The sequence below is a fragment of the Beta vulgaris genome, chromosome 7 (assembly GCF_026745355.1).
Source record: "Beta vulgaris subsp. vulgaris cultivar EL10 chromosome 7, EL10.2, whole genome shotgun sequence".
Taxonomy (NCBI): domain Eukaryota; kingdom Viridiplantae; phylum Streptophyta; class Magnoliopsida; order Caryophyllales; family Amaranthaceae; genus Beta; species Beta vulgaris.
This window is the reverse complement of record NC_079208.1, coordinates 49,951,537-49,966,606: the sequence shown is the minus strand read 5'-3', so window position 1 is coordinate 49,966,606 and position 15,070 is coordinate 49,951,537. Positions and strand designations below refer to the sequence as shown.

Genomic DNA, 15,070 nt, shown 5'->3' with positions numbered 1-15,070 from the left:
ATGCGGGATCACAAAGGTTATCAATTTTTCGAATACGGTCAGATGAATCCGACGGAAATCATCCTCACGACTACAAGGGATCGTTAGATTGTCTCTCCAACAAGGCTGTATTTTCCAGCGATATAAGCGGGAGATGTTCCACATTGCAAGATTTGTTTGACGACCGTAGTTTTTATGAAGGAAATTTTTGTTTGATTCAACTTATGTATTTGTTTGATTCGATTGCTTATGTAGATGTCGTATGACTTTTTATTAATGAATTAATTTTACTATTCAAAAAAAAAGAAAAGTGAAAGAGATATGAGAAAAGAAGGTGTAGAAAGGGGAAGACTTTTATAAGATAAGTTCTAATGTTTGAAGGTTTGAATGAAAAAAGAGAAGAGAGACATAGAGACATGAAGTGCCTCTAATTGCTCACAAATTTTTGGTTATTTTTTTTGAAGAGGTTGGGTAATTTTTTAGAAACCAAGAGACGGTTTCAGAAGAATAAGAAGTAAACTGTTGTGTTCTCCTTTTCTTGGGTTTAATTCAAGGTTTTAAGTCTTAACTTATTAGATTGTTTTTCATAAAAGCTTTATATGCATATTAATATGTGTGGGAAACTATTTTAAAAGTTACTATCTTCATATTATAATGTTACATTATGAATATTATTTCTCAGGTAAATTTTGTAAATACATTTTCTATAAATAATACTAGATGTAATTACGCAACTAATTGAATTCCAATCACGATTTCACGCACATATACATAAAACTCAAAACTTATATAAAAAAGCTAGATGTAAGTATGCAATAATTTAATTTTATAAACTACTTCGCAAGCATAGCGTGCATATAAAACTAGTCTCTATTATATAAGGGAAGGGGGAGCAATGGTGTTCTCTTTTGAAATGCCTATTTTGCCCCTCTTTCCTTTCTAAATTACAAAACGAATGTCAAAATCAAAATCGTCACTCAAAGAAAACTACCGAAAATTAATTTACAACATTCACTCACAAATCACCTAAAAAAAGAAACTTTACAAATCACTCATACAATTGAGAAAATCACGTTATAAAAATCACGCAAATCACTCAAATAATCAAGAAACTTTATTAAAACTTAAAAGTAATATACAAACTAAAACTAATAGCCTAGAACGTCAATACATACAAAAACATTTATAAAAATTTACTTACAAATCACTATTCTCAAGAACCATTCACAATTAATGGTGGGTCATGATTAAAAAAAATAGAGGTGTATTTGTAGTGAAATCAAAATTTAGAATTTAGACAAGGAAAAAAATTATTTACTTTTTTATAGTGTTTTCTATGTATAATGAAACTTTTACATATATTTGGACCTATCTTTTTCTATTATATAATAGCGATTAATTATCAAGGTAAAATGTTTACGTAAAATATCATTCAAGAATTAAGGGCCTGTTCTCTTCGGCATAAAACAGCTGAACTGAACTGAACTGAATTGAACTGAACTGAATTGAACTGAACTGAATTGAACTAAACTGATCTGAACTTAACTGAACTGAATTGAACTGAACTGAAATGAATAGTGATATGTGAGAGTAAAAGTATTGTCAAGATCTGAACTGAACTGAACTGGTCTGAACTGAACTGATCTGAACTGAACTGAATTGAACTGAACTGAACTGAAAATAAGCTGGGGAGAACAGGCCCTGAAGTACAATATATCTCTATTATATAAGGGAAGGGAGGAGGTATGATGTCCTCGAATGAAGAGACTATGTTACCCCCTTTCCATTCTAAATTACAAATTCACTTACAAATCAAAGGGGCTTCAAACAAAAAACCAAAAATATAATTATAACAATCACTCACAAGTCAACTAAAATCATAAAATTGCATAATTTGCGTTATGCAAATCACTAAAATGAGGAAACTTTACAAAAACTTAAAAATTCACTTACAAACTACAACATATGAAAAAATTGACTTGAAATCAAAGTGTCCACTTTCTTTACAATTTACTAGTTTTATATGCACGCTATGCGTGCGAAGTAGTTTATAAAATTAAATTATTGCATACTTACATCTAGCTTTTTTATATAAGTTTTGAGTTTTATGTATATGTGCGTGAAATCGTGATTGTAATTCAATTAGTTGCGTAATTACATCTAGTATTATTTATAGAAAATGTATTTACAAAATTTACCTGAGAAATAATATTCATAATGTAACATTATAATAAGAAGATAGTAACTTTTAAAATAGTTTCCCACACATAATATGCATATAAAGCTTTTATGAAAAACAATCTAATAAGTTAAGACTTAAAACCTTGAATTAAACCCAAGAAAAGGAGAACACAACAATTTACTTCTTATTCCTCTGAAACCGTCTCTTGGTTTCTAAAAAAATACCCAACCTCTTCAAAAAAAAAATAACCAAAAATTTGTGAGCAATCAGAGGCACTTCATGTCTCTATGTCTCTCTTCTCTTTTTTCATTCAAACCTTCAAACATTAGAACTTATCTTATAAGTCTTCCCCTTTCTACACCTTCTTTTCTCATATCTCTTTCACTTAAAAACATCTACCAAATGAATTAGCAAGAAATCCATAAAACACACATATTTATTTTCATTTTTTGCATGTATTATTTTTAATATAACAATTTATTTTTTTTGTACTATATAGTCTATATATTGTCTTGCTCAAAAGTCAAAACTGAAAAACTCCGCATTAGTAATTTTTCGTTGCTGTGTTTTTAGAGCTATGTTCTTAAAGTAATTGGGTGCAAGAGTATAGTGAAGAAGATACCTTTTGCTCGGCTTGGTTCACGCAGCAATTTCAACTCCACTTTAACGACATTCCTGACCGAGCACTACCGCAATAAAATTATGGCAGATGAATTGAAGAAGATGACGATAGCTTGCATCTTATGTACCGTAATTTTAGTTTCAAAATTTACACTGAAACAAAAAGAGGAGAGACATTAGAAGGCAATAACAATTATTCTGCCATATTTTACATGTAACCGAAAATAGAAAGAGAAGGAATATGAGAGTAGTATACAAAGCAAATGAAAGATGAAGATTGGAGCCGAAAAGGGGTGAAATACTGAAATATGTGCAGTTTTTCGTTTATATTGTGAATTTGTGCATTTTAAATTGAACGGTTAATGCTTATTATGTTTTTTTTTTCTAATTTTAAATAGATAGTTATCCTTTTATTTATTTTTATTTTTTGGTATCCTTCTAGTGGTGAGGGTAAAAAAGGGTTTTAGAATTTTGGTGTCCTACCCCTCTTCACATATAGAATAAAGATGAAATACCGTACTAAATTCAAAAATCAACTAAAAAAATTATAATATTAGAAATCATAAATAAAATTCAATAAAATTTTTATTTTGTTCATAGAATTTAACTTTGAAAAGTAAAAAAAAAAAAAAAAAAAAAGGAATGATGAGAGACCTAAGTGACAGAGACTAAACCAATCAAATTTTACAATTAAAACAATTATACTTCAAAAAGGACATGTATTGCTAGCTTTTGCTAAATATATAACTTCGTCTCTTTTTCTGATTGATTTGATTGTCAATATTTCAACACCATAATGTATCATTAGCTGTCTGATTTTATCGAACTGAATTGATACAAGAAGTGAAAGAGTAGTACTAAAACAGAATTTGTCAAGTTTATAATATATACAATGAACATGTTCACAAACATACAATGAATAAATAACCAAATTATAACGAGAGTATTTGACTAAAATGATTTCAGTGAACACATATATTAATGATACAGAACACTGGCCCCAAAAATGTGCACTTTGTACTTGTAAATACTCCAACGAACATCATATAATCATACAAAAACATTTGAACATATGCCACACATTTGTAGACGTAAATATGGTAATTAAACCATCTTGAAATCATTTCATTTCATTCAACATATTATAAACACGCAATGAACTTATGCATGAAATGCAATGAACATTTGGCCAACATGTTTTCAGCGAACACATACTAATAGTACAACGAACATATGCTTGAATTCATGTTATTAATACAATTGATATGAGCCCAAATACACAATGAACATATGACCAAATGTACCAAACATCTAAACAAACACACAATAAACATATTTCGGATAATACATGATAATAATAAAATGAACATATATAACTAATACAATGAACATAATCTATTTTAGACTGCACTCTTCTCTTGGTGCACTTGCTTTAAAAAATATTCCCCCAACTGGATGTCGAACTCGTTGACCCTCCCCTTCATTCAACGCGACATCAACTGCAAGGATGTTTTTATTTTTTCACAAACCATAATCAACTTCAGAAAGCCATATTTGCATGTTGCGAAATTATACAGGATCCACAAAAAATTAAGTTAACAATACCTTTTAATATGCTAATGGTTGTATCTCAAGTTTTTTCTGACGTTCATTGGATAATTAGTAAGTCATTCGATGTTCTATGAAAAAGGGGAGAAAATGAGAATGAATATTCAAAATGTAAGAAGATGTTCACTTTTCTTATCAAATACATAAATCTAGTACCTTTTGTTGTCGATTTCGCTCTACAACTTGTTGTTATCTGTCTTCGTGTATGAGAATTGTCTAAGAAGAGGATGAATCAGCGAACACATACTAATAGTACAAGGAACATATGCTTGAATTCATGTTATTAATACAATTGATATGATCCCAAACACACCATGAACATATGACCAACATCTAAACAAACACACAATAAACATATGACTAACCAATATGAATTCGGTGAACACATGATAATAATAAAATGAACATATATAACTAATACAATGAACAGAACCTATTTTAGACCGCACTCTTCTCTTGGTGCACTTGTTTAAAAAAATAATACCAACTGGATGTCAAACTCGTTCATTGGACCCTCCCCTTCATTCAATGCGATATCAATTGCAAGGATGTTTTCATTTTTTCACAAACCACAATCAATTTCAAAAATCCATATTTGCATGTTGCAAAATTATATAGGAACCACAAAAAATTAAGTTAACAATATCTTTTAATATGCTAATGGTTATATCTCAAGTTTTTTCTGAAGTTCGTTGGATAATTAGAAAGTCATTCAATGTTCTACAAAGAAAAGGGAGAAAATGAGAATGAATATTCAAGATGTAAAAAAATGTTCACTTTTTTTTTATAATACATAAATTTAGTACCTTTTATTATCAATTTCGCTCTGCAACTTGTTGTTATCTATCTCGTGTATGAGAATTGTCTAAGAAGAGGATCAATCGAAGAGATTGAGTGAAAGAGGTCAGAGAGAAGTTGGAGGGTTCGGGGAGAAGAAAGAGAAAGTCTTGGAAATCGTTTGAGAAAATGAGATTAAGTGAATTCAAAAAAGAGGTTTTAGAGCAACTACAATGAAAAGCTACATTAGATTTTCATATTACAACATTTCCAAGCTACAACATCTCGCAAAGAAACCCACAACTCGAGGGGGCATGGGCCCGGGCCAGCACGCGGGCCGGGTTGGCACGATCCCGCTCAAGGCCCGGCTTGTTGTCCGCTACATGGGCCGTGGGCCTGTCACGATCAAGAAATTTTATTTCAGGCTCGCACCGGCACGAGCCCACCTAGTTGACCCGCGAGCCGAACAATCATTTCCTTTGTTTTTTAGCCTAAAACTGTCAAAAATCCAAAAAAACAGCATAAAACACGGGGCATTCCGCAGGAGGCACGATCGCGGCCCGCAGGCCATGGACAAAATCTGGAAATTTAAGTCCCGGCCCGACATTATTCCAAACCCACGGGTTGAGCTCGTGAACAGTCCCGACCCATGCCCAGGTCTACCCACAACCACTTGTAATTTTGATTGGTTCCACTTTTGGTTTTGCTATTGTTTTCAATCAAAATTTTGTGGGAAATAATGGTAAAGTTGCGAAGGGATCCACCAAAGCAAAGGAAAGCTATTTACTTTCTACAACCATATGATTTTCCAAAGCTACAACAAAATGTTCTTTCAGAGATTGAGCTACTAGGTTTAACTTATACTTATTTGCAAGCTAGTGCTAATACTACACCATTGTTGTTAAAAAAAAATGTTTTTCTTTTTTTAATTTTTTTTTTGATTGGTGGGGATGAAATGTTTATTGCGAATGCTTATATGTTATCCCAAAACTTTCTTGACCCGCTTTGTTTAACAAAGTTGCGCTTTGTGCTTTCTAGGCCCGTGTTTTGACCTATGCGCACCATACACATGGTGTTACAATGTCTACACTTTACCAATTGGGATAATACACTTTGAAATACCTATTTCTGATCATGTTTTCTATCATATATTTTATGAGGTTTTTTGTTTACTTATAACATACTAGCTTTTTCTGGACACTATGCGTGCGGTGACATTTTAGGCATAACTATTATTCGATAATAAAAGAAATGAAAAATAAAATTATGAAGTACGTATTTATGTTCATCTTCATTTGGTGAGTAAGAAGTATTTAAATACTTACAAATAGTATCTAAAAACATTTTTAAAGTAACTATGAGTGATAAAATTTCATATCCAAATAGTGCAAAAACTGAATTTTTTTTGAAGTTTGTAATTTTGATTAATTTTATATATGAATTATCTTTGTAATGAGATTGTCATATATTTTTTTTATTGTCTGTAGTATTAATTTTTGGTAAGTTCTTGATTACGAATTTTTTTAGTTGATTGGATCTAAATTTAATTTGATTGAATCTTTTTTATTGGCAAATTTATGTGATTGACAATTATATGAGTTGATTTTTTTTTTGATAAACAATTATATGAGTTGATTGAGTTTAATAGAGATTTGGTTGAATTTATTTTAGTAAATTTATGTGTAATGGTTTTATGTTGTAGAGGGGTGAATATGTAAATTCAAAGGGGGACGCCATTGCTCCCTCTTAGCTTATAATAGAGATTTTTTTTTGACGTTGTGCATTATTAATATGTCTCACTTTGACTCTCTGTGTTATTCATACGTAAGAAAACATAGTCATGTGAGGTTTTTTATTTTAATAATTCTACTTATACACAATTAAATATATTAATGTTCAAAATATTGTACAAGTAAAACATGTAAATTAAAATTGGTAAAAAGTAAAAATTGAAATATGGATTAGAAAAAACTAAGTTTGAAGTTTTTAAAGTTTAACCATATTCACAAAGACAAGCACGATGGATTTCATGGGATAGAAGAAGCATATCTATATGTCTACATTTGGAAATATTGGCACTTATTACATATTTGGAGTTTGGACAACATGGTAAATTTGCATCATAAACCTATTATTTTATAACATCTCCAATAAGCTGATGTCAACCACAACGATTGTAGTTTTGCTACAGCTGAATTTTATCTCAACTTCAAACTATTTTGCAGCACCATAATAACGGAAAAGCAACCGGAGCCATGTACGCGTAAACTGAAACTAGAAATTAATGTTATGGAGAGGACGAGAAAGTTGGAGGATACCAAATTGTAAACAGGCCAAGTAAGATTTAAACCAAACAATCCCCATTGTGGGTAACGTTTCCTTCAAAAATCAGACTCTCAAGTAAAATGGTTAAATGATGCAAAAAAGCATCAAGTTCCGGCTTCTGTAAATTCCTTGCTCTCAATACAAAATGTAAAGGGGTAAAAAGCCTAGCAAGCAAGCAAATGAGACATGTTGTGATCTATTTAACCATTTATGTGCACCATGTCAATCAGAATATAAAATAACATCATCTACTAATTAATGACTGAAACATCTATTCCGTAATTATGACACTAGCAACCAACTAATAATGGACCATAGTCCTCCTCCACAAACAATCCTCGAGGTTCTTGGAAGCCCAACTGGCCATGCCGAGGAGCAGTTGTTTGGACCGAAGCCCAAAATATTCCACCTGAGCATCCCTGATAAGCAAATCCAGAAGAGAGAAGTTTCTTCCACTGTCGTGAGATAGCATCATCGCGCTCAAATGAGGGTAGTCAAGAGAGTTGAGCGTATGGAATGTACCCATTTATGGCTTCTGCTTTGTGTTAATGTCGTTCAGAACGCATGCATCTGCAGCTGTCTTTAGCTGGAAAACATGGAATGTAACACAAGGATTTAGACATTGAGGAACTAAGGAATGAGCATTTTGAAAGTAGTTGAAAAAAAGGTTCAAGTTATTTCAAGGTTGTAGAAAGCTTATTATTAGTTGGAAAATGATTTACGCAGCCCTTGGGGATGCATATAAGAAGCTAGCAAATGAAAAGATTAAGCAATAAAAAAACATTATTTACATCAATTAAACATGAGTATGTCATAAGTTCCTAAATTAATACTGTTCTAGGAAGTTTATTTAATGTTTGTTTGCAACCGTAAGAGCTACATATATCAAAACCCTTAATTATACAAAGAAAACAAGGTAGCTGCACATATAAAACCCTTAATTATACATAGAAAACAAGGTAGCTGCACATCAAGGGTAATGCCATACTAGGATGGGGGTTGGAAAAATTGGGAATCCGAAAGAGTCTGGTTATTTTAAGAACTGTTCTCCACCCAACATGTTAGCAGGGGAATTATGGTAAATCTCCTTGGTAAGATCCCCACACCAATTCCTTCTCTTTGTTTGGTGTGAAACACCTTATCCAAAATCCAAGTTTGATAATATATATGGCTCATATACCAGAGATACTGGATACGTCATTCACACGCATACATGATCCAACCGTGATATATATATATATATATATATATATATATATATATATATATATATATATATATATATATATATATACTGGCTACTGCATGACCCAATTGTCCCTTCCTTTAGAAACCCTCCACTTTTAACAAGATAAAAGAAAAACAGATGGACGATGAACAAGAGACTAACATCTAAGCATTTTAAATTATCAGTATGATGTTAAAATTTTACCAAGCTAATAAAGAAACTAACTCAAAACGTCAAAGAGTCCTCTTAGGTACAGAAGTGGAGATAAGAGTCCGCAGAATCTGTTGATACAGTTGAGTTACCTGTATTAAATTGATTGTTTGCTTAACTGCCCAACCAAATAGAACTATAACTTCTAGGAGAAAGAGAGCCAAACTTTGTCTTCTGGACGAAAGTAAAACCTGTGGCACGTGCACAAATGAAAATATAAGCAGGAATTTTCAAACAAAAAGTAAAAAGAACAAAAGAAAAAAGAAGCTTATAATTTAATAGTTATTCCCTCTAATATCTGAAAACGATGAAGTGGTGTAAAATGGAATTCTCACATCAAGAACATCTTCACTTTGGCTCTTTGCAAGGAGAAAAAGGATAATATACAGAACCTGTGGATTCAGGAAACAAGTGGCATAAGCAGTAATTCTCAAAATAATACAACTTCTAATTATAGAATAAACGGGAATTACAGCATCTGGCATACAGAACCAAATTTCATTACCTCACATGAGACACAACAGAATGCCATAAACATTCTGTTTCCGTAATATAATCTGAACAGCCAACTAGAGCTGTCTTTCACGTCTTTATGGCTAGCCTTGCCTGTCAAAAAAGTACTGCAGCAACAGAAATGATGAAATCATCAAATTTAGAGAAATATACTTCGGTATAGGTGCTGACAATATGCTGTAAATACCTGTACATTTGGAACCAATGGCTTGCAATATCCAGAGCAAGCAATGATAAGAAAATCAAGCTAGGCCTGCACAACATTATAAGGGTCAGATGCATCTTATGCACTATGTAAGCACAAATTAAATGAAATAAGTGTAGCCTGTGAAAAATACCGATATATCTGAGATAGTATCACAAGCAAACAAGCAGTGCTAATCCTGAAAAGCCAAATTACTTCATGTCAGTGGCTATCAGTAAAATATATTCACCCATGAATCCTAGTATAATAACACTTCTCAACAACATGCACTTAAATATAGGCTTGAGCAAAACAGATTGTAGTAAATATGTTTCGGGATGGAACTTGGCGAAGGGTAATTTGCAACAGCACGGACAATATAACTGTAGAAAGACAGTGGGTATGAACGGGACAGGATGGGTAATAAACATTGAAGAGAACAGGAGAGAAAGTAGATGATAGACCTGTCTGTCACCATGTCCAAGACAGCACCAAAAGTTGATACTGGAGAGAAATGAGCATGAAATCAGACCAAGTTACGAAATTAAAATAAACTCACTGATTATTCCAAGCATAAAGATAAGTTTCCAATCCATCTAACACAAAAATTTTAAAATCACCACGCGTTCAGAATTTTTTTTGCACCTTTTTGTGTTCTTCTATCATTACATCTATTATAAACCTTTCTCTTAAAACAAAAATGATTTACGACAGTAAAGCAGTCATACCTTGATTGAGTTTACGAGCAAACCAACCATCTATACCATCACATACAAAGCTGCAACAAAAGGTAGAAAACTTTACTACCCAAGTTACAGTTGAGAAAACAAAGATATTGAAACCATTGTGCATCCATAATTTGAGTACGATGGTTGAAAATGGTAATTACCTTATAAAATACAGAACTGAAAAAAGGCCTTTATGAGAAAAGCATATAGCAAATGCAACGCAATTCATTAGAACTCTAATGTACCCTGCATTACCATATATATGAAGTTAAAGGCAGAACATGGAAAAAAAAGTATCTTGTCCTAAGAACACTTCCAGCAAAAACTAATACACATTGCAATCTTGATTAGCTAATGTGGCAAAAATGATACAATTAGCCAAACTCACCAATAATGTTGGGTACATAAAGATATACTGTTGACATCTTCGGCTTTGATTTATCAGCCATACTCCTCTACAAAGTAAGAATGTATGATCTACAAAAGATCCGAACTATCTTTTTATACCTGCATGAAATGAAGATACAATTATTAGCCAAGGTCAATTTCAGATGCATAAACTAAATTATCTACGCAAAAACGCAAAACAGAAAAGCTTTAGACAGAGTTTCTCATCAACAAATCATTAAATACTCGTTCCGGGTCCAGACACCAGATGCATCTGAATCAAAACTCACCAAAGCAACTTATCTCTTGCATGGTGACATTTAGCTTTTCTCCCCTAATAAGATCAAAGTAAAAATGATTTTCACAATTTTTTGTATATGGATATTTGCAGAAAAACAAAGAAAGGCATGTATGAGCTTTTACCCAAGTTAAGAGGAAGGGGCACACAGCACTCAGACCCTTAGAGGTCCAATGTTTAACCTTTTGATAAAGCAATAAGTTCCAAATGATAGCAACTTACTGAGATGAGAAAGAGAATTCTTCTGAACTAGTATCATCGACTAGCTATATGATTCTCTGGCATAAGCACATAACCATAGTGACGCACCATCTAATTCACTCAAAGACTACTAATCAAGGGTTATATTTGCATGAGAAGCTGCCATATGGAGTTATCAGGTTGTGTGGCCCAGCCATGAAGGTCCTGCACAGGTAGCCCTGTGATAAGGTCCTTGGATGTCAAGTTGTGTTTATCAATCCTAGTTCCCCCATTGGCACAGTCATGCTCTTCTCGATCGCCAATGCTCAAGTTTGGCTACCCAAGCTTCACCAATTACTGATGATAAGGTGAGAATGTAACCTTAATAGATAGAATGTTTCACGCCCTGATTTATATTCTAAATTTGTCCATTTTTAACATAATATTAATAGATCATTAATCTCTAGCATTCTCTCTCTTCTCTCCCTTTGGTGAACACATTATCATTTGGTGCATCTTTGCTTCATCAATCAACACATTGAAAAGTACCTACATTTCACTTTACTTTTTGATTCTCACTTTCTTTTTCCATTTTTTTTCTGATTGATTAATTGATCGTTGTGCTTATTGATGATATGATACATTATAAAGCAACTATGATTTTAGTAGAGGTGATCATGGGCCGGGTTCGGGCCGGGCCGGGTTCGGGCCGGGCCGCGGCCAAAAAAATTTGCCCATTGGCCGGGCCGGGCCTAAATTTCGGGCCGAATTTTTGTGTCCAAAGCCCGCTATTTCGGGCCGGGCTTTTGCGGGCCAAAACGGGCCGGGCCAAAAAATAGACTAAAAAGTCGTTTTTAGCTTGCCCAAAGCCCGCCCAAAAATAAAAAAAAAACGACCGGGCCCGGCCTGCGGGCCGAAAAATTCTGCCCAAAACCCGGCCCAAAAGCGGGCCGGGCCGGGCCAAAATGATCACCTCTAGATTTTAGTGTTATTTCATTTACCTTTTTGCTTTGCATCGAAGTGCTCGAGCATAGAATTGCTGGTTGCTATTAGTCAAATATAATGCAAATTATTTTATTTTTCCTTATGGTTTAGTTTGTTGATTTTTTTTTTTAATCTACTTTTTCTTTCGCAGAATCTGCATTTTATTATTGTAACTCTGCAAGTAATTTGTAGCTCGACCATGGCTGAAGAAATATTTAAGGTTGAACGAAGATGAAACTGCCGCTTTTCCCGTTGGAAAAATTAGAAACATCGCTATTTCTTCAATTCCTCAAACCCATAGTTTCAAACCCCTCTCTCTTTCTCTCTCCTTTTTCCCTCGCATTGTAGCTCATCGCTCAAAGCTTGAACTAATTTTCTTGGTTTTTGCACAGTAGCGTTCACGAAGTCTAGAGGGCTGGCTCCAATTTCCAACCTTTGGCCACTCACCATCCAGAGCCGAGTCATCAGTGCTACCAAGTGATAATATATTTTTTCATTCTTGGTTTTTTCTCTTAGTCAGTAACCAGCCTGAGCTGAGTACTCCTACTCTTAGTGTTTTTACTCTCTTTCTTCCTTTGCCAATTACGATATAATAATTGTAATTACTTCTAGTTCACTTGTGAGCTTACTTTGGTCTTTGGATTTGTACACAAGTATGAGTAATTTTGTTCATTGTGCAATTGTGATTAATTTTAAATCATTTTGCAATTGGTAATGGGGGATTCCAAAATGTAGAAACCTTGCTTAAGACTTCTATTCAGAAATGATGTTTTTGTAATTGGGATTGGGAGTTGGAGAACCCCTTGCTTAGACTTAAATCATTGATTGTCATTGTAGTTGCTTTCTAGAGGCTGCATGTGCAGGACCTTCATTGTTGTGCCCCACCACAAGGTAACTCCACATTGCAGCTTCTCTCATGCAATATAACCTTGATAAGTAGTGTTAAGTTAACTAGATGGGGTGTTACTTTGGGCATGTGATTATGCGGAAGAATCCTTTAGCTAGTTGATGATACTAAATGAAAAGAACACTCTCACTCTCTCTCTCTCTCTCTCTCCTGTATGAGTAAGTTGCTATCATTTGGAACACATTGTGCTTTATAAATTTAAAGACTAACTATTGGAGTAACTCATAAGATCCATAAATCTAGTTATCTAACTTATGATTCCGAAATTATAATATTGATCATATATTGTGACATGGCATTTCTTTGTGGCTCTCCCAATGCTCTCTAAATGGCTTCCTTTATATAGTAGTAAATATTGTATCTACAAGCATATATTGGAGTAACTAGTGAGATTATTACTCTTTTTACTAATAGTGCTATGACAAATTTAATTAAAAAGAGGTTCGCTAATTATAGCCTTAACCATTAAGGATAAGTAAAGGTGGCTCATGGGTTAGTTGCGCTCGCAAATGGGATGACGGATGAACTAGTGAGTAGCCCATGAAGCAAGCAACTGGGGAAGAGTGATTAGGAGTTTCCCCCTTATATCCGGCTCAAAGGAGAATGCTACACCAACTCATCGGTAATCTACCTACTAGAGATCGATAATAGAAAATAACTTATTTCTATTGTGAGCTCGATCCCAGTAATCATGAATGACTATCTCTAATGGATAATTGGGAAGATACAATTTTCCATGTCAAAAACGCAACCTAATTTGCATTAAGTAGGCTATCACGTTACTACTACTTTGCATTCATAATTCTAATTTACTTTTATTCCGATAATTTTGTTATTGTTTTTCATTTGTTCGCAGTTAATAAGTTCAAACCTTCCATAATCCATCCAATATTCCCATTATCTCGACCGCTAATTTAGTCGATATATCCTATAACGCATAAATTTTACATCAATATATCAAAAACACAGTAAATTTCATCATAACCAAAATCTGAAAATTTATAAGATACAAACACACGACATTTTTTTTTGGAAAAGAACAAAAAAAAAAGCACAAGAAACTAACCTGAATTTTAGCTCAGGAAAGATTTGGAAGAGATATTAGATCTGCAAGTTACAATCAAAAGTAAACCAGAAATTCAACCAAAAAACGCAAGTTCGAATCCCAAATAAACCAGAAATCCAACCAAATTAGGCAGTTTCGAATCCAAATGAACCAGAAATGTAAAGAAACTAAATATATGAGGATTATGGAGTATAATTAGTTAATTTTGCAGAGAGAATGAGTGAGATTGAACCCTTCAACAATGGAGAAAAAGGGAGAGAGAGATTCGGTTATCTGAGGAGAGAGAAAGAGAGAGTTGATCTGAGGAGTTAGAGAGGATCCGTAATGAGTAGTTACTGATGGGCCGGCCCATATCAACTTCGTACTTCACTTTCTTCTACGTTGCTAAATTTTTTTATTTTTTTTTGGCTCCAACTGAGGATCCGTTGGTAAGAAAACGGTCCTACTAGATCATCACCTCGCTCAGATACCTCACTTGTGATCTCCAAGTCACAAGGTGAGTTTCAAACCACCTCCAGACCGCCCTATTTTTTCCTACTTTTTTGGTAAGAAGAAATAGCCAAACCCCGCTCGGGTGTTAATGGGCCAGGCAGTTGAGAGTAAGGGTGAAGGGTAAGGGGAATCCCTACCCTCAAAGTGCCTCTCGTGAGGATTGAACCTCCCACCTTGAAGTTGGAAGTCTTGTATTATCCTATTAACGCCCTGTATTTTTGTATAAAAATGCAAGGGTTTTTCCTCCTCTTTCCCCTCCATTCCCCATTCCCTCACTCATTCCCTTTCCATCCCCCTCCATTCCTCCTCACCTCTTTCATTACCTCTTATCTTTCACACACTCTCTCTCATCCCTTCCATTTCCTCCATTGAAGGACTACCAACGACTTCAAGTTTTTTTT

At 33.8% G+C, this 15,070-nt stretch overlaps 1 protein-coding gene across 3 annotated transcripts; it reads right to left on the bottom strand.

Annotated features, from left to right (window-relative positions):
- Positions 1–7,510: 7,510 nt before the first annotated feature.
- LOC104908650 (CDP-diacylglycerol--inositol 3-phosphatidyltransferase 1) lies at positions 7,511–14,510 on the bottom strand. 3 transcript variants are annotated; one of them, XM_010697783.4, is made up of 12 exons: positions 14,178–14,510; positions 10,744–10,862; positions 10,517–10,601; positions 10,356–10,405; positions 10,092–10,131; positions 9,782–9,826; positions 9,631–9,696; positions 9,436–9,550; positions 9,266–9,322; positions 9,023–9,121; positions 8,015–8,078; positions 7,511–7,911 (listed from the first exon to the last, which is right to left on the bottom strand). In XM_010697783.4, the coding sequence occupies exons 2-11, from the start codon at positions 10,802–10,804 to the stop codon at positions 8,019–8,021; spliced, it is 678 nt and encodes a 225-aa protein (XP_010696085.1). In that variant the 5' UTR covers positions 10,805–10,862; positions 14,178–14,510; the 3' UTR covers positions 7,511–7,911; positions 8,015–8,018. The 3 variants fall into 3 exon arrangements, with proteins under 3 accessions (XP_010696085.1, XP_048504046.1, XP_010696084.1); XM_048648089.1 differs by adding an exon at positions 11,033–11,076 and having other exon boundaries at positions 7,511–8,078; positions 14,178–14,509; XM_010697782.4 differs by having other exon boundaries at positions 7,511–8,078; positions 14,178–14,509.
- Positions 14,511–15,070: the final 560 nt, after the last annotated feature.